General features: G+C 58.5%; 2 protein-coding genes across 2 annotated transcripts; both read left to right on the top strand.

Annotated features, from left to right (window-relative positions):
* Nucleotides 1-13,423: 13,423 nt before the first annotated feature.
* On the top strand, nt 13,424-20,424 carry DUS3L (dihydrouridine synthase 3 like). The gene is made up of 13 exons (XM_031006941.3): nt 13,424-13,629; nt 14,336-14,624; nt 14,952-15,476; nt 16,293-16,334; nt 16,517-16,669; nt 16,988-17,104; nt 17,334-17,399; nt 18,386-18,496; nt 18,712-18,808; nt 19,015-19,090; nt 19,772-19,960; nt 20,053-20,181; nt 20,289-20,424. The coding sequence occupies exons 1-13, from the start codon at nt 13,532-13,534 to the stop codon at nt 20,359-20,361; spliced, it is 1,965 nt and encodes a 654-aa protein (XP_030862801.2). The 5' UTR covers nt 13,424-13,531; the 3' UTR covers nt 20,362-20,424.
* PRR22 (proline rich 22) lies at nt 20,423-22,612 on the top strand. The gene is made up of 3 exons (XM_055371395.2): nt 20,423-21,033; nt 21,125-21,187; nt 21,513-22,612. Exons 1-3 carry the CDS (start codon nt 20,694-20,696, stop codon nt 22,586-22,588), a joined length of 1,479 nt encoding a protein of 492 aa, XP_055227370.1. The 5' UTR covers nt 20,423-20,693; the 3' UTR covers nt 22,589-22,612.
* The last annotated feature ends 239 nt before the right edge of the window (nt 22,613-22,851 follow it).

Here is a 22,851-nt window from a genome sequence, read left to right as displayed (position 1 = left end):
CGCCGGAGGGGGACCGGAGGAGCGCAGGTGGCAGAGGCGCGGGAACCAACCACAGAGCCCCCTTTAGACGGCTTTCTTCCCCGGCCCCGGGGACCCCGACGGCTCCCTTTCGGGAAAGCCGGGACCCCAAGACACCCCCTCCGAAGGTGTCTAAGAGCCGCAGCTGTCCCGACGCCAGTGCCTGTGGCCCTTGGCGCCCCCCACATTTTATCGAAGATCTGATCTTTCTGCCAGACCTCCCAAACCTGTCCCAGGTCCCCTTCCAGAGAACAAGGCGCCAAGAAGTCCCTTCACTAAAGAAGCCCCTCAAGGGAAGCCCCCAGAGCGGCGCCCCCCCCCCCAAACTAGCTGTTTCCCATCCTCACTCCGGGGACCCCTGACGGCTCCTCTTGCCTAAATCCGGAGCCCCAAGACGCTCCCCCGACCGCTTCTGGCGAACTAAGACCCATGGCCCCCACCCCGACAGCTGTGGCCCCGCATACAGCTCCCACCACCCCACTGAGGATTGGGGTGTCCCCCTCCAATCTTGTCCCAGGTTCTCCTTCCCCAGAAGCTGAAGAAGCCCCCTCCCAAGAAAGCTCTTCCAGGGAACTGAGACGCAAAATCTTTCCCTCGGACGGATGACGACACCCGCTGTCCTCAGCGCCCCCCATCAAGCAGTAAGTCCCCCAGTGCGGCCTCAGAGCCCTGCAGGGGATTTCTCGCTCCTAGCTCCCGCCGGCGCCCCCTCCTGGCACCAAGGCTCGCGGGCAGGGGAGCCGAAACCCACCCGGGCTCCTCCCCGACGGCTCCGCGCTCCCACAGCGCCCCCTGGCGGCGCCGGGCTAACTCGGGGACGGGACTGGGATGGCTGAGCGGGGCTGGGACTGCTGCGGCCCCGCCCCCCCCCCGCGGGGTGACCGAAAAACTCCCGCCCTGCAGACTCCTCCCCGCGCCGCCTGCGTTCTTGGAGCCCCCGTGCTCTGGTTTCTCGCTCCCGCCGCTGAGGTTCTTGGGGCCTCCTCCTCACTCCGGCCCTGGCTGCCTGCATTTTTCTGATTCCAGCAGCCTGGGGGTTCGCATGCAGATTAGGCCTTCCTAGAAGATCCCTAACCCCAACATATGCACGTCCCCACAAAGCGCCTGTAAAACTTGCGGGGCTGCGCAGTGCGCGCGGTGATGGGGACACTCACGCAGCCTCGCCTCCTGCTGCACGCGGGCTGATGCACGCGGTGCTGTGCACGTGCGCGGGGTGCGTGCTGGAATGTGAGTTGTGGGTGGGGGGACGAGAGAACGGGCCTATGTCAGAGAAGTGGCAGCCTGTTCCCAGATCTAGGATGGAAGATAACAGGGATCTGTGTTCTGTGTGGCCTTGGGCCTTCCCCCCCGTGCCTCAGTTTCCCCACTTGTAACAGGGTATTACTACTAGATCTTCACTGTGTTCTAGTAAGGACTGAATGAGTGTGAACAAGCTTGTATAAGTAATGAGTAAATGTGAATAAGTAAGTGAGTAAACCCGGCAAGTTGGGGGTGATGTCCCAATGTCTGCCATTACTGGTGTTCCCAAATGTTCACTCCCAGAAACCCACTCCCAGTGACACACATACCCTAACCTCAAACACACACCCTCAAACCTTTGTTCCCGGTGGGGTCACCCCCCTGCCGTCTCTCTTTTTTTTTTTTTTTGAGACGGAGTCTTGCTCTGTTGCCCAGGCTGGAGTGCAATGGCATAATCTCGGCTCACTGCAACCTTCGCCTCCTGGGTTCATGCGATTCTCCTGCCTCAGCTTCCCAAGTAGCTGGGACTACAGGCGCGCGCCACCACGCCCAGTTTAGCAGAGACGGGGTTTCACCATGTTGGTCAGGATGGTCTGGATCTCTTAACCTCGTGATCCGCCCGCTTCGGCCTCCCGAAGTGCTGGGATTAGAGGCGTGAGTCACCGCGCCCGGCCTATCTTTCCTTCTCACACAAACCTAGACGCCCTAGTGAGCACAGACATTCCTGCACTGTCACACCCCGCCCCACCCCCGGGTCCTCACACGCAGACACACGCTGACACAACCCCTCCACAAGTATCTCACAAGGTCACGCGTACACTCTCCTGCGGGGGTCCTTCCTTACCCCACGCCCTTCTGAATGCACTCATGCCCACAGACCCGGGGTTTACTCAGCCCCTGACACACACACACACACACACACACACACACACACACACACCCCGGGCCCCGTCTGGGAGGCACAGCCACCCCTGCACACACACAGCAGGGCCAGGAGCCCACCCCCACCCCAGCCTTCCATCATTAAGCTGTCACCAGCTGCCCCTCGGCTGCTTCCCGCTCACCCCACACCGCCTGTGCCCCCTCCCCGCCGCGGCTGGGGGCCATGGGGGCGGGGGCCGAGCAGACACATGGGGCGCAGGACACACACACATGTGCCCACCATGTGGACGCTTGTAAAACGGTTGCCCCGGCAACAGCGACTTGAAAGAGTTGGTTCTTCCTCTGGGATTGGGGGGAGACGCTAGGGGCGGGTCCAAGGTGGGGGGCGGGGCGGGGCGCAGGAGGTGGGGACGCGAGGACCTACGCCCAGCTACAGCCATTCCACTCAGGGACACACACGCTGAAACAACCACACACGTGGGCGGAGACCCCGTCGCACCGGGGGACACGGAGACCCTGCCTTGCTCAGCCCCATGTGGTCACACCAGGAACACAGTTCCTTCCATCCTGACACCCTCCCAAATCACCCGCACACTCTCTCTGTCACCAACCCACATGCTATCTCACCCCCTGTGACAGGCGGTGACAGACACCCTGTCACACTCGCTAACCCACACCAAAGCCGGGAACTGAGGTGCACAGGGACACACGGACCCCTCCAGGATCCCTCCACCCCCTATCCCAGAAAGGAACCCCAGGGACCAGGACTCTCCATTAACACCCCTCTGTGAGCTAGGAGCAGTGGTTCATGCCTGAAATCCCAGGGCTTTAGGAGGCTGAGGCGGGAGGATCAATGGAGGCCAGGAGTTCGAGACCAACCTGGGCAACATCCGGAGACCCCCATCTTTACAAAATAAAACTTTTTTCAAATTAGCTGGGCGTGGTGGTGGATGCCTATATTTCCAGCTATTTGGGAGGCTGGGGCAGGCGGACCCCAACCCAGGAGGTCAAGGCTGCAGTGAGCTATGATCGTACCACTGCACTCCAGCATGGGTGACAGAGCGAGACCCTGATCCCCGCCCCCCCCCCAAAAAAAAACAAAAAACAGCCCTCTGAATTCCACCCCTTTCCAAGAAACTGTCTGGGCTTGGCTGCCCGGGAGGCCAGGGAACTCAGAGGCTGGCTCTATTTGCAGGAAACAAGGGTATTTACAATGCTTTATTTTTAAATCTTTTTTGTCCCAGACTTGGGCTGCCGCAGGGCGGGCCGGATGTCGCCAAGTACTGAGCCTCTCTCTCTTCAAGTGCAGCCCGTGGGTAGGATCTGTGGTCTTCCCAGAGCACAGATATGGGGAAACTGAGGCTCAGAGAGGAGCAGGAAGGCACCCACAGGCACCTGACCTTTTGTTTTCTTTCTTTCTTTCTGGAGACAGGGTCTCACTTTGTCACCCAGGCTGGAGTGCAGTGGCGCCATCATAGCTCACTGCAGCCTTGACCTCCTGGGCTGAAGCGATCCTCCTACCTCAGCCTCCGTGTAGCTGGGACTACAGATGTGCACCACCGCACCTAGTTAATTTCTTAATTTTTTAGAGAGATGGGGTCTTGCTGTGTTGCCCAGGCTGGTCTCCAACTCCTGGGCTGAAGCGATCCTCCCATCTCGGCCTCCCAAAGTGCTCGGATTACAGGCATGAGCCACCATGTCTGGCCCAGGCACCTGACCTCTTTGACTGATTCAAGCCTGCTGGCATCAGGGTCAAGGCCGAGGCAGGGGTGGAACCGTGCAGGGGCGGCTGAAAACCATATCCCGAAGCCTGCCTGCCCTTTCTGGTGTTTGCCTGGAAATTAGTTCTGCTCGTTCACTGCCTCCACTCCCTGCAACACTCACCCCATCTCCACCTGCTCTCTGCCCGCGTGGTGGTTGTGAAACTCAGGGATCAGAGAGGTCAAGCCACTGACCTAAGGTCACAAGTAAGGAAAAAGCTGCAAAGTGGGGCTGGATGACTGTACCACGCTCCACCCCTGTCCTCCCGGAGGCTGGCCCCCTGCCCTCCCCGGGAGGCCACTGCTCCCAAAGGGAGTGATCTGTTCTTGGGTGGAGACTGCAGGGCAGAGGTTCTGGGAGGCCGGGGGCCGCTGGCCAAGACTCAGACTTGGCTGCTGGAGAAGTTTCCATCTTAGCGCCAGGAGTTGGGCCAGGTTCCGGGGGCTTGGGCTGCACCTCAGGACCCCCGGGGACCAGCCCTGTGGGGGTGGAGGTGGCTGGATGCCCACTGTGTCCCCTGGCTGGAGCACTGGCCATCCCAGCATACTGAGCACCACCCCAGCCTCCAATGTGTTGGTGACTGAGCTTATGGGGTCTGTTTCCCCATCTGCCAAATGGCTCCCACGTTTGTTCTGTGCCCAGCACTGGGCACGTAATATGTTATCAGAGGTGGGTGCTGTCATTCTCCCGTGGAGAGGGAAAGGGACTTACCCGGGACACTGGGGCAGCTCAGGGCTCCCCAGAAATGTTGGGGCTACTGATTCAACAGTCACTCTCACCCCAGGCCCAACCATGCCGAGCACACACAGAGGCCTCAGCTCAGGCGGGGGACACAGAGCTGGACACACACTCCCGGGCGGGGGTCAGGCTGGCCCGGAGCAAGGTCCCCAGGAGCTGGGGTAGGAGCCCGCCAGGCGGGGATGGGACCCACAAGGCCTGTGGGTGGCAGGAAGGGGCCAGCCCGTTCCAGGTGAGGATGGTAAAAACAGGGCCAGCAGCTGTCCCCACAGGACCATTTACAGCCACAGGTCGCAGGTCAAGGGGCCCGTCCCTGGGGGCCTTAGGTCAGCAAGGTGGGAAAAGCATCAGGCCCACCAAGGAGGTCAGGGCAGGGGAATGGGGTCTCGGGAGCAAGGTTGTGAAAGCAAGGAGCTGGGCTGGGGTTGTGCCATCTTGTGTAGGACACAGCAGTGGCTGAGTGGCTCTTCTCAGGAACTCACAGTGGCACCAACATTCATGCACACCCACACACAAACACACAGACACACACATACAGAGTCATACACAGGCCACAGCCACCAAGGTATATACACAATCCCTCATGCACCTTCATAACACACTAGACAGACACACAATCACGCAGACACACAATCACGCAGACACACAATGGCACACACACAGGCCTCCCCCAAGTCGTGCATCCATGGCAGTCTGGCTCCCACATGCACACACACTCAGGGACACGCGCTCGCACCCGGCTCCCCCGCTCTCTGCCACCTCCCGCCCACCCGCCTGCCCTGCCATCTCGCGTCCTTGGCCCGGGCTGCCCTAATCCCAGGCTCCTGTCCTGAAGCCAGGAGATAAGGAGCAGCTGCAGCCACAGATAAAGGAGTCGCAGCCACAAATCCGGGGCGGCCGCGGCAGCATCGGGCACTGAGCCCGGGGCCGCACCTGCCCTGCTGCTGCCACCCCCATCCGGCCTGGGCGAGAGAGGGCTGCAGAGAGGGCAAGAGGGGGACACAGAGTGGGGGAGAGACTGAGGAGCATGGAGGGAGGGGGAACTAGAGAGAGAGAGAGGGAGAGATGCAGAGAAAAATTTGAGAGATTTGCGAGGGTCACAGAGAGAAGGAAATACAGAAAGAACTAGAAATGTTTTCTGAGTTAGAAACAGGAAGAATAGGTTGAGCACAGTCGCTCATGCCTGTAATCCCAGCAGTTTGGGAGGCTGAGGTGGGAGGATTGCTTGAACCCAAGAGTTTGAGACCGGCCAGGACAGCATGGCGAGACCCTATCTCCACAAAAAATACAGAAATTAGCCAGGCATGATGGTGGGCGCTTGCGGTCCCAGCGACTTGGGAGGCTGAGGCGGGAGGATTACTTGAGCCCAGGAGGTTGAGGCTGCATTGAGCCGAGATCATGCCACTGCACTCCAGCCTGGGCGGAAGAACAAGATCCTGTCTCTAAAAAAAAGAGAGAAACAGTGGCCGGGTACGGTGGCTCATGCTTGTAATCCTAGCACTTTAGGAGGCCGAAGTGGGTGGATCACTTGAGGTCAGGAGTTTGAGACCAGCCTGGCCAACATGGTGAAACTTCATCTCTACTAAAACTACAAAAAATTAGCTGGGCATGGTGGCGGGCACCTGTCAGCCCAGCTACTTAAAAGGCTGAGGCAGGAGAATCGCTTAAACCTGGGAGGAGGAGGTTGTAGTGAGCCGAGATCACGGCACTGCACTCCAGCCTGGGCAACGGAGCGAGACTCTGTCTCGAAAAATAGTAATAATAATAAGAAAGAAAGAAAAAGAAAGAAGGAAGGAAGGAAGGCAAAGAAAGGAGGGAGGGAGGGAAGGAAGGAAGAAAGGAGGGAGGGAGGGAGGGAAGGAAGGAAGGATAAGGGGGAGAGAGAGAGAAAGAGAGACAAAGAACAACCAGCTGGCAACTAAACAAAGAACCACCAGTTGAGTCCCCAGGCCCTGCTCCACCCCTACCTGGGTGCCTCAGTCTCCCACCTGCTCAGGGGCCCCAGGACCACCGACCTCCATCCTGCCTCCTCCAGGTTAGTCAAGGACAGTCCAGGCCTGGTCCAGGATCGGGGGGCATATTCCTCAGTGTCCCCACACACTGTACAGTGACACCAATAGCTTGAGCCAGGGCCCTTGGGAAGCCCTCAGCCCCATCCCTCAGCCTCAGTGAAGGTGGGATTCTCTAGGGCAGGCTCTGCACCCCTGTGCCTCAGTTTCCCCAGTCATGGTAAGACGCATTCACTCGGCAAGTGTCCACAGAGCACCTCCTGTGTACCAGACCCTGTGCTGGGCGCTAGGGACACAGAGTGACTAAGCTAAGCCCGTTTCCCACCCTCTCTGGGCTCATCGTCCAGTGGGAAAGACAGGCATGTGGCCAGGCATCCCCAATCCTGCCGGGGCCCTGATGGGGGGCCATTCAGAAAGTTGCAGAGCCCAGGCCACGCGCGGTGGCTCATGCCTGTAATCCCAGCACTTTGAGAGGCCGAGGTGGGCGGATCATGTGAGGCCAGGAATTGGAGACCAGCCTGGCCAACATGGCGAAACCCCATCTCTACTAAAAATACAAAAATTAGCTGGGCGTGGTGGTATGCACCTGTAATCCCAGCTACTAGGGAAGCTGAGGCAGGAGAATCACTTGAACCTGGTTGGCAGAGGCTGCAGTGAGCTGAGATTGCACCACCGCACTCCAGCCTAGGCGACAGAGTGAGACTCTGTCTAAAAAAAAAAAAAAGAAAGAGAAAGAAAGCTGCAGAGCCCAAAGTGGGTACTGAGCCCACCCTGAGCAGGGGACAGTCAGGGAGGTATTTTTTTTTTTTCAATACATAATCTAGCTCTGTCACCCAGGCTGGAGTGCGGTGGCCCGATCTCAGCTCACTGCAGCCTCCACCTCCCAGGTTCAAGTGATTCTCATGCCTCAGCCTCCCAAATAGCTGGGATTACAGGGGTGTGCCACCATGCTCGGCTAATTTTTGTCATGTGTGTGTGTGTGTGTGTGTGTGTGTGTGTGTTTGAGATGGAGTCTTGCTCTGTTACCCAGGCTGGAGTGCAGTGGCATGATCTTGGCTCACCACAACCTCTGCCTCCCAGGTTCTAGTGATTCTCCTACCTCAGCTGCCCAAGTATCTAGGACTATAGGTGCACGCCAACATGCCCAGCTAATTTTTGTATTTTTAGTAGAGACAGCGTTTCACTATGTTGGCCAGGCTGGTCTCGAACTCCTGACCTTGTGATCTGCCCGCCTTGGCCTCCCAAAGTGCTGGTATTACAGGCGTGAGCCACCGCACCCAGCCTGCAACTTTTTTTTTTTTTTTTTTTTTTTTTTGAGAGGGAGTCTTGCTCTGTCGCCCAGGCTGGAGTGCAATGGCATAATCTCGGCTCATTGCAACCTCCACCTCCCAGGTTCAAGGGATTCTCCTCTCTCAGCCTCTTGAGTAGCTGGGACTACAGGTGCGTACCACCACGCCCGGCTAATTTTTGTATTTTTAGTAGAGACAGGGTTTTGCCATGTTGGCCAGGCTGGTCTCGAACTCCTGACCGCATGATCCGCTCACCTCGACCTCCCAAAGTGCTGGGATTACAGGCATGAGCCACCGCGCCTGGCTCCGGCCTCCAGCTCTTTCTGCTTGATTGCTTGAGGCCAGAAGTTCAAGACCACCCCGGGCAACACAGCAAGAACCCATCTATAGGAAAAATAGAAAATTTAGCCAGGCAAAGTGGCACGAGCCTGTAGTCCGAGCTACTTGGGAGGCTAAGACAGAAAGATCATTTAACCCTAAGACAGGAAGATCACTTAACCCTGGGAGTTCGAGGCTGCAGTAAGCTATGATCCCACTCCAGCCTGGGCCCTGTCTCTGAAAAAAAAAAAAAAAGAAGAAGAAGAAGAAGAAGGCTTAGAACGGGGCCTGGTACCCAGAAAGTGCTCAGTAATTGTTCAGCTACTGGTAAACGATATTATACCACTACAATAATATAATAATGGCCAGGCGCAGTGGCTCACACCTGTAATCCCAGCACTTTGGGAGGCTGAAGCGGGTGGGTCACGAGGTCAGGAGTTCCAGACAAGCCTGTCCAGCATGGTGAAACCCTGTCTCTACTAAAAATACAAAAAATTAGCCAAGCATGGTGGCATGCGCCTGCAGTCTCAGCTACTCGGGAGGCTGAGGCAGAATTGCTTGAACCCGGCAGGCGGAGGTTGCAGTGAGCTGAGATCAGGCCACTGCACACCAGCCTGGGCAACAGAGTGAGACTCTGTCTCAAAAATAATAACAACAATATAATAATAATAATAATAATAATAATAAATTATATATATTAGTAAACAGTTGATGTTATTTTATTCATATTAATATCATACTTAAAAATTGGCCAATCCACAGCCCTCCTCCTACAGGAAGCCTTCTGGGATTGCCTTACACTGAGGAGGTGGAGTTATCACACGGCACAGCCAGGCAGCCCTGGGAGATCTCTTCTTCAAGGCTGAGGCCCAGAGAGAGGCCACATTCCTCAGGTTGCCTTTTGTGGGCCTCAGTTTCTGCCATCTGACAATTGTCTCCTCAAAGCTGTCTGGGGTAGTAGCGACATGATGAGAAAGAAAAGTGGGAGAACCTCAGAGGGGAACGGATAGGCACCCCTGGAGGGAGGAGTACCCATCCCTGGATGGTGGACAAGCCCAGCTGGACAAGAAGTCTCACCCCGGCCAGGCGCGGCGACTCACACCTGTAATCCCAGCACTTTGGGAGGCCAAGATGGGTGGATTGCCTGAGGTCAGGAGTTTGAGACTAGCCTGGCCAATGTGGTGAAACCCCATCTCTACTAAAAATACAAAATTAGCCAGGCATGGTGGCGGGTGCCTGTAATCCCAGCTACTCAGGAGGCGGAGGCAGGAGAATGGCTTGAACCCAGGAGGCAGAGGTCGCAGTGAGCTGAGATCGCGCCATTGCACTCTAGCCTGGGCGACAAGAGTGAGACTTAATCTCAAAAAAAAAAAAAAGTCTCACCCTGACTGCTTTGGTTTCTTCTGGTTTTATTGATTTATTTTTAATTTTTATTGTGTATATATATATATATATATATATTTTTTTTTTTTTTTTTTTTGAGACGGGAGCTCACTGTGTTGTCCAAGCTGGAGTGGAGTGGCACGATCTCAGCTCACTGCAACCTCCGCCTCCCGGGTTCAAGTGATTCTCATGCCTCAGCCTCTCCAGTAGCTGGGATTACAAGCACCTGCCACCACAGCCGGCTAATTTTTGTGTATTGTTAGTAGAGACAGGGTTTCAACATGTTGCCCAGGCTGGTCTTGAACTCCTGACCTCAAGTGACTCAACCGCTTCGGTTTCCCAAAGTACTGGGATTACATAAGCCACCACACCTAGCCATTTATTTATTTATTTTTAGAGACAGGGTCTCACTGTGTTGCCCAGGCTGGAGTGCAGTGGCACAATCATAGCTCACTGCAGCATCGACCTTCCAGGCTCAAGCAATCCTCCTGCCTCAGCCTCCCAAGTAGCTGGATCCACAGGCGCATGCCACCTTGCCCAGCTAGTTTTTCCATTTTTTTTGCAGAGAAGCGGTCTCCTCTCTAAGTGGCCAAGGCTGCTGGTCTGGAACTCCTGGCCTCAAGCGATCCTCCTGTCTCCAAAGGGCTAGGATTACAGCATTAAGCCAAGGTGCCCGGCCTTTTGCAGTTTTAGATTCCCCGGGTTCCACTGTTTTATTCCCAGGTTGTCCTACAGAGGGCAGCCAAGGCCAGAGATGGAAGACAAAATGCCCGCTCTCCCCTCAACTTTCTCCCAGGTCCTGGAAAAGCAGGTTCCAAGCCTGTTGTGGCCTCGGGCAAATCCCTTCCCTCTTTGGGCCTCAGTTTCCCCATCTGTTTTTGTTTCGTTTCTTTTTTTTTTTTTTTTTTGAGACAGAGTCTCTCTCTGTCACCAGGCTGGAGTGCAGTCGCGCGATCTTGGCTCACTGCAAGCTCCACCTCCCATGTTCAAGCAATTCTCCTGCCTCAGCCTCACAAGTAGCTGGGATTACAGGCGTGTGCCACCACGCCCAGCTAATTTTTGTATTTTTAGTAGAGACGGGGTTTCACCATGTTGGCCAGGATGGTCTCGATCTCTTGACCTCGTGATCCGCCCGCCTCGCCCTCCAAAAGTGCTGGGATTACAGGCGTGAGCCACCGCGCCCAGCCTAAGGGAGATACTTTTATCTGGCCCATTTTATTGATGAGGTGACTGGGGCATGACGGGGCTAAATGAGATGCCCAATGTTTCCAGCTGGTAAGTGGAGGGGCGGGGATTCAAACTTGGCTGAGTCCAGAACCCTGAATTTCCTGTGCACACCAAACCTTCTCCAGGAATAGGGAGTTTTAGGGGGCACAACAGGGCTTGGTGGGGACTCTGGGAAATGCTGAGTAGATCCAGCTTTCCTTGGCGCACAGCCTTCCGTGGCTCTCATTTCACTCACGTAGAAGACCAAGTCCTTCTCAAAGTGCACTGGGTCCTGCAAAACCTGCACCTTTTCACCTCCCTCCCCTGGCCTCCTCCTTCTGTCCCCCTTGGACTCTCTGCTCCAACCACATGGGCCTCCTCAATGTTCCTCCAACATGCCAGGACGTTTCCTCCTGCCTCAGGGCCTTTGCACTGGCTGTTGCCTCCACCTGGGACACTTTTCCCTCTGATATCCCTACAACTCTCTCCCACGGCTCTTCCAAATACTCTCAAACATGACCTTCCCCAGGAAGCCTTCCCTTGCCAGCCTGTTAACAACTGCAACTGCAGCAGTCAGCTATAATTGCGCCACTGTACTCCAGCCTGGGCAACAGAGCAAGATTCTGTCTCAAAAAATAAATAAATAAGTCTATTTTTAAAAATAAGTAAATAATAAATTTAAATAAATAAATAAACTCTGTCTCTCAAAAACAGTTAAAATGTGCCTGGGTGCGGTGATTCACACTCAAGGCAGGTGGATCACTTGAGGCAAGGAGTTTAAGACCAGCCTGGCCAACATGATGAAACCCCATCTGTACTAAAAATACAAAACTTAGCCAGGCATAGTAGTGGGCGTCTGTAATCCCAGCTACCTGGGAGGCGGAGGCAGAGTCAGGAGAATCGCTTGAACCGGAAAGGTGGAGGCTGCAGTGAGCCGAGATCGCGCCACTGCACTGCAGCCTGGGTGACAGAGCGAGACTTCCTCTTAAAAAAAAAAAAAGAAAAAAATTCCAACAGCCAAGGGTGGCATTCCCAATCCACCTTACTGCTTTATTACCTACTCACTTACGGTTTAATTTACTTATGTACAGTTGACCCTCGAACAACGCGGGTTTGAATTGCATCCATCCACTTATAAGTGGCCTTCGAAAAATAAAATACAGTTGGCCATCCGTATCCGCGGGTTCTTTAACCCCTACCAAATGCGGAGGCAGGATGGGAAACCTGCGGATACAAAGGGCGGATTTTTCCTATACAGGGATTCTGTTGGGCGACTGGGGGACGAGTATACGCGGATTTTGGTATATGCGGTCTTGGAACCAATCCCCAAAATTCCGAGGAGTGTTATGTTTTTCGTCTGTGTTTCCGACTCCCAAGTTAGCTCTTAAAGGTAATGATTTCTCCGTTTTGTTTACTACCACGCCCCCAGCATCTAGCACAGCATCTGGCATACAGATGCTCAACTAATTATTTGTTGAAACTAATGTCCTGCATAAAAGTAGTGTAATTTATTTTATTTTATTTTTTTTTGAGATGGAGTCTTGCTCTGTCGCCCAGGCTGGAGTGAAACGGCCGATCTCGGCTCACCGAAACCTCCGCCTCCCGGGTTCAAGCGATCCTCCTGCCTCAGCCTCGTGAGTAGCTGGGATTACAGGTGCCCATCACCACGCCTGGCTAATTTTTGTATTTTTAGTAGAGACGGGGTTTCGCCATGTTGGCCAGGCTGGTCTCGAACTCCTGACCTCTGGTGATGTGCCCACCTCGGCCTCCCAAAGTGCTGGGATTACAGGCGTGAGCCACCACACCCGGCCTTATTTATTTATTTATTTATTTATTTAGAGACAGTCTCCCTCTGTCCCTCAGGCTGGAGTGCAATGGCGTGATCTCAGCTCACTGCAACCTCCACCTCCCGGATTCAAGAGATTCTCCTGCCTCAGCCTCCCAAGTAGCTGGGATTACAGGCATGTGCCACCACGCCCAGCTAATTTTTTATATTTTTAGTGGAGACGGGGTTTCACCATGTTGGCCAGGCTGGTCTCAAACTCCTGACCTCAGGTGATCCGCTCGCCTCGGCTTCCCAAAGTGCTGGCACCGCTCCCGACCCCTAATTTACATTTTTAAAAACCCTAGCAGGGGCCGGGAACCATGGCTCACGCCTGTAATCCCAATGCTTGGGAGGCCAAAGTGGGAGAATCGCTTGAGCCCAAGAGTTCAAGATCAGCCTGGGCAACCTGGCGAGACCTCGTCTCTACAAAAAATTTAAAAATTATCCAGGCCTATTGGTGCGTGTCTGTAGACGCAGCTACTCGGGAGGCTGAAGTGGGAGGATAGCTTGAGCCCAGTATGAGGCTGCTGTGAGTCCTGATCGTACCGCTGCACTCCAGCCTGGGCGACAGAACGAAACCGTTTCAAACAGAACAACAAAGACAAAAACCTCCAAAACACCCTAACAGTTAAATTTCCTCAGTCCAGAAGCCGATTGCAGTCCAGTTCGCAATGGGCCAGGATCTAGCTATATAGGACCTGAGGCTCCACCCATGTGCAGGCACCGCCCCCGTGGCGTCACGAGCGAGCAATGGCGTCATTGGAACGACATGAGCATGCGCATTTCCCCAGCACAATCAGAAAAGACACGCGTGACCCGGAAGGCCTTCCCGCCGCACTCCAGAGCGGGCGCGAGGGGCGCCGATGGCGGAGGGAACGGCGGAGGCCCCTCTAGAGAATGGTGGTGGTGGCGACTCGGGAGCCGAAGCTTTGGAACGGGGAGTAGCGCCCATTAAGCGTCAGTGAGTCGCCGGGGCAGGAGGGAAGCTCAAGGGCCTTTTCCGGCACCCATAGCGCGGTCCGAGCTGTGCATGCCGGGAGATTAGGCAGCGGCTGAGGGCGAGAAGCCACCGGCTCTTCATTCCGGGCCGTTCTTCCGCCTGCAGGGTGGTCAGCGGAGGTACCTGAGATCGTGCATGTTGGGGACTGTCACATGCGCGAAGGACACCACGTGCATGCTAGGGCAGGTGGGATTTGAGGCCAGGCCCGCGGTGCATACTGGGGATTGTAGTCCCTGCATATGGACGTACGGCGCATGTGCTCTGCCAGCGGCCGTTACTGGCGGGTCTTGGGTTTGAAGCGAGTGCCGCGGGGCGTGCTGGGGCTTGCGGTGTTTGAAGGGCCGAAAGGCGTGCTGGGAAATGTCGTGGCTTAGACTCCGCTTCAAGGCATGCTGGGAATTGTAGTTTTTCGCAGCCTAACGTGCGCAGGGACGTTCTTGACTGAACCTGATACTAGTTTCGCGCAACACTGGACAGTGAGGACCCAGGGACAAAATAGGTCTTTTTTGAGGCCGTGAGGGGCTCCCAGGCTGGGAGCTGGCTGGTTCTTAAGTAGTGAGCTCCCCATCAGCAGAAGGATTTAAGGACGTGCAAGTGTTTCTAGCCTCCTTTCCCCAGTGTTTATTGACTATGTTCGGAGGGTTTTCCTTTCCCTTTCTGTCGGCAGATACCTCACCACCAAGGAGCAGTTTCACCAATTCCTGGAAGCCAAAGGGCAGGAGAAGACTTGCCGGGAAACCGAGGTAGGAGACCCTGCTGGCAATGAGCTGGCTGAGCCTGAGGCTAAGCGGATCCGGCTGGAGGATGGACAGACGGCGGACGGGCAGACGGAGGAGGCAGCAGAGCCCGGGGAGCAGCCGCAGACTCAGAAGAGGGCCCGGGGACAAAACAAGGGCCGGCCCCATGTGAAGCCCACGCACTACGACAAGAACAGGCTGTGTCCCTCCCTAATCCAGGCACGTGCGGCCACGTGAGCATTCCTGCCGGGGCAGGCAGGAGCAGGGTGTGTTTCCTGGCAGCGGGTAATTGTTAGAAAGCTCCTGGGCCTTCAGCAACGAGCAGTGAGCTTGCTCTGATGCCATTCCGTCTTCATTCTCCTCGGGATACAGTGTAGGGCTTGTCATTGTTCTCATTGTACAAATGGAGATGCAGAGGCACGGTGAGGTGCCTGACTTGCTCAGGGATACAAGAGCCAGGAGGGGTGATCTAGAGTTTGAACCCTGGCTGCTGGGCTGCCCCGGGGTCTCCCTGTCCTCCCTCACTCCTTCCCTGTTTCCTCGCAGGAGTCGGCTGCTAAGTGTTTCTTCGGTGATCGCTGCCGCTTTCTGCACGACGTGGGGCGCTACCTGGCGACCAAGCCGGCCGACCTGGGCCCCCGCTGTGTGCTCTTCGAGACCTTGGGCCGGTGCCCCTACGGCGTGACCTGCCGCTTCGCTGGGGCCCACCTGGGGCCCGAGGGACAGAACCTGGTGCAGGAGGAGTTGGCGGCCCGCGGGACCCAGCCCCCGTCCATCCGCAACGGCCTGGACAAAGCCCTGCAGCAGCAGCTGCGGAAGCGCGAGGTCCGCTTCGAGCGAGCTGAGCAGGCCCTGCGCCGGTTCAGCCAGGGCCAGCCGCCGGGCCCCACACCCGCTGCCGCTGTCCCCGAGGGCACGGCAGCCGAGGGTGCTCCCAGGCAGGAAAACTGTGGTGCCCAGCAGGTCCCCGCAGGGCCGGGCACTAGCACCCCTCCCAGCAGCCCCGTGCGGACCTGCGGGCCCCTGACGGATGAGGACGTGGTCAGGCTGCGGCCCTGTGAGAAGAAGCGGGTACGTGTTGAGGACAATGTCAGTAGCAGATCTGTCCATCTGGTGTGCGTCTATTAAATACCAGCTGTGTCCACGTTCCTGTTCTAGCTGCCTGGGAGTCAGAGGCTGTGTGCCTTGAGGGAGCTCCTGGCTGAGTCTCCCTCTCTGTGCTCTGTCCTGGGCCCAGCCCTCAGGAGGTCCCACTCTGGTGGGGACAGAAAGAGCTGGACAGGGCCGGGGGCGGTGGCTCACGCCTGTAATCCCAGCACTTTGGGAGGCTGAGGCAGGCACATCATTTGAAGTCGGGAGTTCAAAACCAGCCTAGCCATCATGGTGAAACCCTGTCTCTACTAAAAATACAAAAATTAGCTGGGCATGGTGGCGGGCACCTGTAATTCCAGCCACTCAGGAGGCTGAGGCAGGAGAATCACTTGAACCCAGGAGGCGGATGTTGCAGTGAGCCAAGATTGTGCCACTGCACTCCAGCCTGGGCAACAGAGCAAGACTCTATCTCAAAAAAAAAAAAAAAAAAAAAAAAAGCTGGACACACTCTCAGTCTCAGAGGGTCAGGGTTGGGCAGCGGGGGACAATGTGGGAGGCTTCCTGGAAGAGGGGGCATTGGGACTGGGTTTGGATGGTTAAGTAGAAGCTCTCCAGTGGAGGAGACGATGAGGAAAGGAACATTCCTGGTGAAGGGATTGATTGGCACATGCAGAGGCCCAGCAAAGCAGCCAGACCATTTGGGCCAAGTGTGACTGTGGGTAGAAGGGAGGCTCCAGGGCCTCAGCAGCTGAGGTGGAGGCCAAGCTCCACTTGTGTGTATTTTTTTCCCTCCAGCTGGACATCCGTGGCAAACTTTACCTGGCCCCCCTCACCACGGTAGGAGCTGGGTCAGGTGGTTGGTCGGGTGGCAGGGTGGCAGTGTGGTCATTCCAACAGGGCTTAGTGTCTGTCCCCACCTACTGGATTGTAGGGCTGGGGCGCATATTCAGGGTTCTGCTGTGTGTGTGTGTGTGTGTGCGCGTGCAAGAGCATGTGTGTCTGTCCTGCTCCCCCCGCAGTGTGGGAACCTGCCCTTCCGACGGATCTGTAAGCGCTTCGGGGCAGATGTGACATGTGGAGAGATGGCCGTCTGCACCAACCTGCTGCAGGGCCAGATGTCCGAGTGGGCCCTACTCAAACGCCACCAGTGTGAGGACATCTTTGGCGTCCAGGTCAGTGCCCACCCCGAGGGAGGGAGAGTGGAGGGGCCCTCAGCTGCCCTGTCTCAGAGCCAGGTTCCAGGTCTGCCCTGGTTGCCTCCCTGACCCCCTGGCCTCAGCTGTGGAGTGGGAGTGATGCCCTGATCCACCTCTGGGGGCTGATGGCCGTGGCCGGGGACCGGTGCCTCGCAGACAGACCTTGGCTCCTTCCGGGGAGGCCCCGAGAGAGGAGGCCACTGGCTCAGGGCCCCCCAGTGGGGAGGGAACGGCCAAGTGGGGACAGTTCGGACTCTCCCCTCACCCTCGTGTTCTGCCACTGCCCACCTACAGCTGGAGGGCGCCTTCCCCGACACCATGACCAAGTGTGCCGAGCTGCTGAGCCGCACCGTGGAGGTGGACTTTGTGGACATCAACGTCGGCTGCCCCATCGACCTCGTGTACAAGAAGGTAGCGGCCCTGGACGTGTGCCTCAGTTTCCCCATCTGGGCAGGGAGGCACTGACCCAGCCGGCAATGTCGTGGGTGGAGGGTCAGGGGTTTGGGCTCAAGTGTGGCCCTGGAGTCCCTGCCTTTCCTGCAGGTCGGCGTCTCCTGGTGGGGGGCCTCCAGGCAGCAGGGGTGAGGGGTCTTGGGGCGGCCCACATCCTGCCCTCCCTCCACCCGCCTGTCTCTTCCAGGGTGGGGGCTGTGCCCTCATGAATCGCTCGACCAAGTTCCAGCAGATCGTCCGTGGCATGAACCAGGTACGGCCAGCCACATCCTCGCACTGGCTCCCAAACAACTCCCCCGGGCCCTGCCTCCCACCACCTCCCACCGTCTCCCACCACCTCCCACCACCTCCCGCCACCTCCCGCCGTCTCCCACCGTCTCCCACCACCTCCCACCGTCTCCCGCCACCTCCCACCACCTCCCGCCATCTCCCGCCGTCTCCCACCGTCTCCCACGACCTCCCACCATCTGCCAGTGTCTCCCACTACCTCCCACCACATCCCACCTTCTCCATCTCCCACCACTTCCCACCACCTCCCACCACCTCCCACCATCTCCCACCACCTCCCACCGTCTGCCAATGTCTCCCACTACCTCCCACCATCTCCCACCATCTCCTACCACCTCCCACCGTCTCCCACCACCTCCCACTGTCTCCCAGCACCTCCCACCGTCTGCCACCATCTCCCACCACCTCCCACTGTCTGCCAGTGTCTCCTACTACCTCCCACCATCTCCCACCACCTCCCACTTCCCGCCGTCTCCCGCCGCCTCCCGCCGTCTCCCGCCGCCTCCCGCCGTCTCCCGCCGTCTCCCGCCGTCTCCCGCCGCCTCCCGCCGCCTCCCGCCGTCTCCCGCCATCTCCGTCTCCCACCACTTCCCGCCACCTCCCGCCATCTCCCACCACCTCCCGCCGTCTCCTACCACCTCCCACCATCTCCCACGACTTCCCACCATCTGCCAGTGTCTCCCACTACCTCCCACCACATCCCACCTTCTCCGTCTCCCACCACTTCCCACCACCTCCCACCGTCTCCCACCACCTCCCACCATCTCCCACCACCTCCCACCGTCTCCCACCACCTCCCACCACCTCCCACCGTCTCCCACCACCTCCCACCGTCTGCCACCATCTCCCACCACCTCCCACCGTCTGCCAGTGTCTCCTACTACCTCCCACCATCTCCCACCACCTCTCACCTCCCACCATCTCCCACGACCTCCCACCACCGTCCTGTAGGTGCTGGATGTGCCGCTGACTGTGAAGATCCGCACGGGCGTCCAGGAGCGTGTGAACCTGGCACACCGCCTGCTGCCCGAGCTGCGGGACTGGGGCGTGGCACTCGTTACGGTGGGTCTTGGGACGCCTCGGGCATTGGGGCCTCGGGGTCGACCCCGCGTCCCTTCGTAATGGCTCCTCTCCTCCCATCCCTCCCTCTTCACCTCCACACCTCCCTCTGTCTCCGCCTGTGTCTCTCTCTGTCTCTCTCAGCCTGGCTCTCTTGGTCTCTTTCTCTCTGCGTCTCACTCTCTGCCTCCTACCCTGCGTGGCGGCTTCTCCCCCAGCTCCACGGCCGCTCTCGGGAGCAGCGCTACACCAAGCTAGCCGACTGGCAGTACATCGAGGAGTGCGTGCAGGCCGCCAGCCCCATGCCCCTGTTCGGTGGGTGTTCCAGGAAGCCACCTCCCTCTCCCATACCACCCCTGGCCACTCACACCTCTGGGCTGTTCACCTTCCCACCTGGGACCCCCTCGTACCACCCTGATGGGAGCCACTGGGTCAGCCAAAACTCCTGAAGGGCTGGTGAGCAGAACTCCAGGGTCCCACCTGCCCATGTCTCCCTGAGACCCCAGCCTCTGTCTCCTCAGGAAATGGGGACATCTTGTCATTTGAGGATGCCAACCGCGCCATGCAGACTGGTGTCGCCGGGATCATGATTGCCCGGTAAGTGCCCAGGGATGTTAGAGATCCAGCTCCAGCTTCATGCACAGCAGCAGTGCCCTGAACCCAACACGCCGTCACCCACCCCTGTTCTGTGGTGGGCTGTTGGTCCCAAGATGGGAGGAGCAGAGAGCGATGTCAGGAGTTGCAGCTGCGTTGCGGCAGAGGGGACTGGAAATTGCTGCTGCTGTGGGATCTGATGATTGTGGGTTGAAAGTCCTGGGCTTTGGCCAGGTGTGTGGCTCACGCCTGTAATCCCAGCACTTTGGGAGGCCAAGGCACGCCGATCATTTGAGGTCAGAGGTTCAAGACTAGCCTGACCAACATGGTGAAACATCTCTCTTAAAAATACAAAAATTCGCCAGGTGTAGTGGTACATGCCTGTAATCCCAACTACTAGGGAGGCTGAGGCAGGAGAATTGCTTGAACCTGGGAGACGGAGGTTGAACAGTGAGCCGAGATCTTACCACTGCCCTCCAGCCTGGGCAACAGAGCCAGACTCCGTCTCAGAAAAAACAAAAGAAAGTCCTGTGCTTTGAAGGTTGTGTGCACACAGCTGGGAGGCTTACTAGGCTTGTAGGTTTCGTGGTCTGGGCTCCGGCTCAGGCCAGGCCATGGAAGCAGAGGCCACACGATCCCAGGCAGGCTGGTGGCTGGGCCCACTGATCGTCACCCGTCCAACAGTGGCGCCCTGCTCAAGCCGTGGCTGTTCACGGAGATCAAGGAGCAGCGGCACTGGGACATCTCGTCGTCCGAGCGCCTGGACATCCTGCGGGGCTTTACCAACTACGGCCTGGAGCACTGGGGCTCGGACACACAGGGCGTGGAGAAGACCCGGCGCTTTCTGCTCGAGTGGCTGTCCTTCCTGTGCCGGTGGGCACCGGGGCTGGCTGGGGTGGGCGGCGCGTGGGCCGTGGCTGGCTAGGGCTGACTCAAGCCTGTTCTGCCCGCCCACCCGCCCACAGGTACGTGCCTGTGGGGCTGCTGGAGCGGCTCCCACAGAGGATCAACGAGCGGCCACCCTACTACCTGGGCCGCGACTACCTGGAGACGCTGATGGCCAGCCAGAGGGCAGCTGACTGGATCCGCATCAGGTGCCTGGGTGGGCTGGAGTTGGGGGGCTGCAGTCGGGGGCCCTGGGTCATGGAGGGTACTTTGCAGGCCCTGGGCCTGACCTTGCTTTCCACCTGCTCTCCCACAGCGAGATGCTCCTTGGGCCAGTGCCCCCCAACTTCGCCTTCTTGCCGAAGCACAAGGCCAACGCGTACAAGTAGCCTCAGGCTTTCCCAGGGGCACCCTGGGGCGAGGAGAGTACAATAAATTTTATTCTTTTAAAATCCGGGCCTTTCTGTGACCCTGAAGCAGCCCCTCCTCGGCCCCCACCTTCCCCAAACCTCTTAGCTGCCTCCATGGGCCCTGCCCCAAGCTGGGTGCTGCTGGTGCCCAGAGAGGCCTTGACCCCCAAGAAGGTAGCGGGTTGAGGACCCGGGGGGCCTCAGCCTGTGTGGGTGTGAATCAGGGCAGCCTGCCTGAAGGAGGCGGCCTCAAAGCTGTTAGGGGGGTGTTGCTGGAAGAGGCAAAGGCCTGGCCCAGAATCCTCCCTCCCATGGTGATGACCATCTCTGCCAACGTCTGCCCCTGCTTGCCCCCAACACCCAGAACCCCAACCAGTGGGCACGCTGCAGGCTGGAACCCGCTGCCCCGAGTAACCAGGCAAACAGAACCCCACAAGGTTCTCAGCCTGTTCTCCAGTTGGGCCACTTGCGCTCCCACTGCCGCCCTCCTGGCCTGTCTGGACCGGGCCCCCCGCTGCCCCATGCAGCACCCCAAACCGTTCTATGCCCCTGCAGCTCCCCAGGAAGGTTTCAGCCCGCAGAGTCTGGAGGGGGCTGAGGCGCTGGGCAACCAGCCTGCTCCCACCTGCGCCGAGCCTCCTCCCGCTGTGGGTACGATCGGGTGGGTGGGGGCACCTGCTGGAGAGGGTTCAGGGGCCCACCCGCCTAAGGGCGCTACCCACCCGGGCACCTTTGTCCACAGGCTCCTTGAACCTGTATCATCCCCCAGACCCAGAGAAAGAGGTGTTTCCAGCCCCTCCAGCAGGTACCGGCCTCCCCTGAACCCTTGACGAGGCTGGGAGTGGGTTTGAGTGTGCAAGCCCATCTTGCCCCTGCCCTGTCCCTAGGTGGGAGCCCGAAGGCATGGCCTCTGCTCCCCATGCTTCACACAGGTCCCCCAGATGAGCCCCAAAGACAAGCTCTGTGTCATCCATCACCCAGCCAGGGCCCCAAAGCAATATCTATGTTGTCCCCCAAAGGGGTCCCCCAATGGCAAGGTTTTCTTGTGGCATCTCCCAAACAGGCCCCCAGGCTTGGGCTGGGCCCCTCAGGCAGCGCCTGCTCTCAGGGCACCCGCCTGCCGCCCACAGGTTTCCAGATGGCCCCATGCGGGTGCTGCTTCGACCCCCGCATCTATCGGATCGAGTGGACCACCCCCGACCTGGGCCAGGCAGCCCTGTATAAGCTGGCAGCAAGCAGCGGGGGGCCAGCGGGGGTCCCCTCCGCCCCAGGCAGCTACCTCCTGGAGCCTCAGCCCTACCTCAAGGCCCCGGGGCTGCCTCCATACCCCCACTACCAGCCGGCACCGGGGGGGCCCCAGTTTCTCTTGCCCTACTTCCCGCCTGAGGGCCCCGGGCCAGAGGCTCTGGGCTTTGTTGGGGACGCAGGGCCCGCCGCCTTCGTGGAGCTGCCCCTACCGCCCCTAGAGGAAGGCCCGGCCCCGCCGCCACCCCCACCCACCAAGGAGGACAAGCCGCCCCCTGTACTCATCACGCTGCCTGCAGAGCCCACACTGCCCCTGGACGCCTACAGCCACCTACAGGGTCACCTCGGCCACTTCCCTGGGCCCGAACCCCTGGCCTTCCCCGTCAAGGAGCTGCAGGGCAGTGGGGCCCGACCTGGGGTGCCCCTGTACCCACCGGGCCTCAGCGAGCTCAAGGTGGCCGAGGTCAAGGAGGGGGCCCTGCTGGGGGCAGGCAAGGCCAAGGCCCCCAAGACGGCCAGAGCTTTGGCCCTGCCTGACAAGGTTCTGCTGGAGGATGCCATGAAGCTCTTCGACTGCCTGCCAGGCGCCTCTGAGCCTGAGGGTACCCTGTGCGAGGTCCCTGGGCCGGCCCTGCCTGACAGCAGTGGTGAGAACTCAGCCGATGACATCCGCTCGCTGTGCCTGCCCGAGGAGCTGCTGTCCTTCGACTACAGCGTGCCTGAGATCCTGGACACCGTGTCCAACGTTGACTACTTCTTCAACTTCAAGGCGCTCGACGAGGAGCAGCCGCCCCACCCGGGGCCCCCTGCCACCAACACCCCAGCCCCCATTCTGTCCAGCAAGAGAAAGGCCTCAACGGCCAAGAAGGGAAAGCCGGGAGGGAAGGCCAGGCAGCCCGCAGGCCCAGCCAGCGCCACTCCCCCGGGGCCCAGGCAGGACCTGGGAGCCACCCGGCATTAAAGCACATTTGACCTTTCAGCTCCATGTCCACGTGGTGGCCTTGGGGATGGGGACAGGGCTGGAGATGCACGCCTGGCCCCTCACCCCATCATCCCGCGGACTGGCAAGGCAGCGCCCCCGGCCTCACAGTGAGGCCTCTTAGCAGGGGAGCCCCGGAATCACAGGACACCCTAAACTCCTTGAGTCCCAGCCCTGGAACATCAGACTCCTCTGGCAGAGGCAGGGGCCTCCTGGGGCACGAGGGAGCTAACCCCCAGACTCAA

Source organism: Gorilla gorilla, chromosome 20, assembly GCF_029281585.2.
Source record: "Gorilla gorilla gorilla isolate KB3781 chromosome 20, NHGRI_mGorGor1-v2.1_pri, whole genome shotgun sequence".
NCBI lineage: Eukaryota > Metazoa > Chordata > Mammalia > Primates > Hominidae > Gorilla > Gorilla gorilla.
This window is presented reverse-complemented; position numbering and strand designations above follow the sequence as displayed.

Bases quoted from the DNA above. Each gene is read 5' to 3' on its own strand.
- DUS3L (XM_031006941.3), top strand. From the start codon at position 13,532: ATGGCGGAGGGAACGGCGGAGGCCCCTCTAGAGAATGGTGGTGGTGGC. The intron at 15,477-16,292 runs GTACGTGTTGAG...TTTTCCCTCCAG, and splicing joins GGCCCTGTGAGAAGAAGCGG to CTGGACATCCGTGGCAAACT. The intron at 18,809-19,014 runs GTGGGTGTTCCA...CTGTCTCCTCAG, and splicing joins CAGCCCCATGCCCCTGTTCG to GAAATGGGGACATCTTGTCA.
- PRR22 (XM_055371395.2), top strand. From the start codon at position 20,694: ATGGTGATGACCATCTCTGCCAACGTCTGCCCCTGCTTGCCCCCAACA. The intron at 21,034-21,124 runs GTACGATCGGGT...CTTTGTCCACAG, and splicing joins CGAGCCTCCTCCCGCTGTGG to GCTCCTTGAACCTGTATCAT. The intron at 21,188-21,512 runs GTACCGGCCTCC...TGCCGCCCACAG, and splicing joins GTTTCCAGCCCCTCCAGCAG to GTTTCCAGATGGCCCCATGC.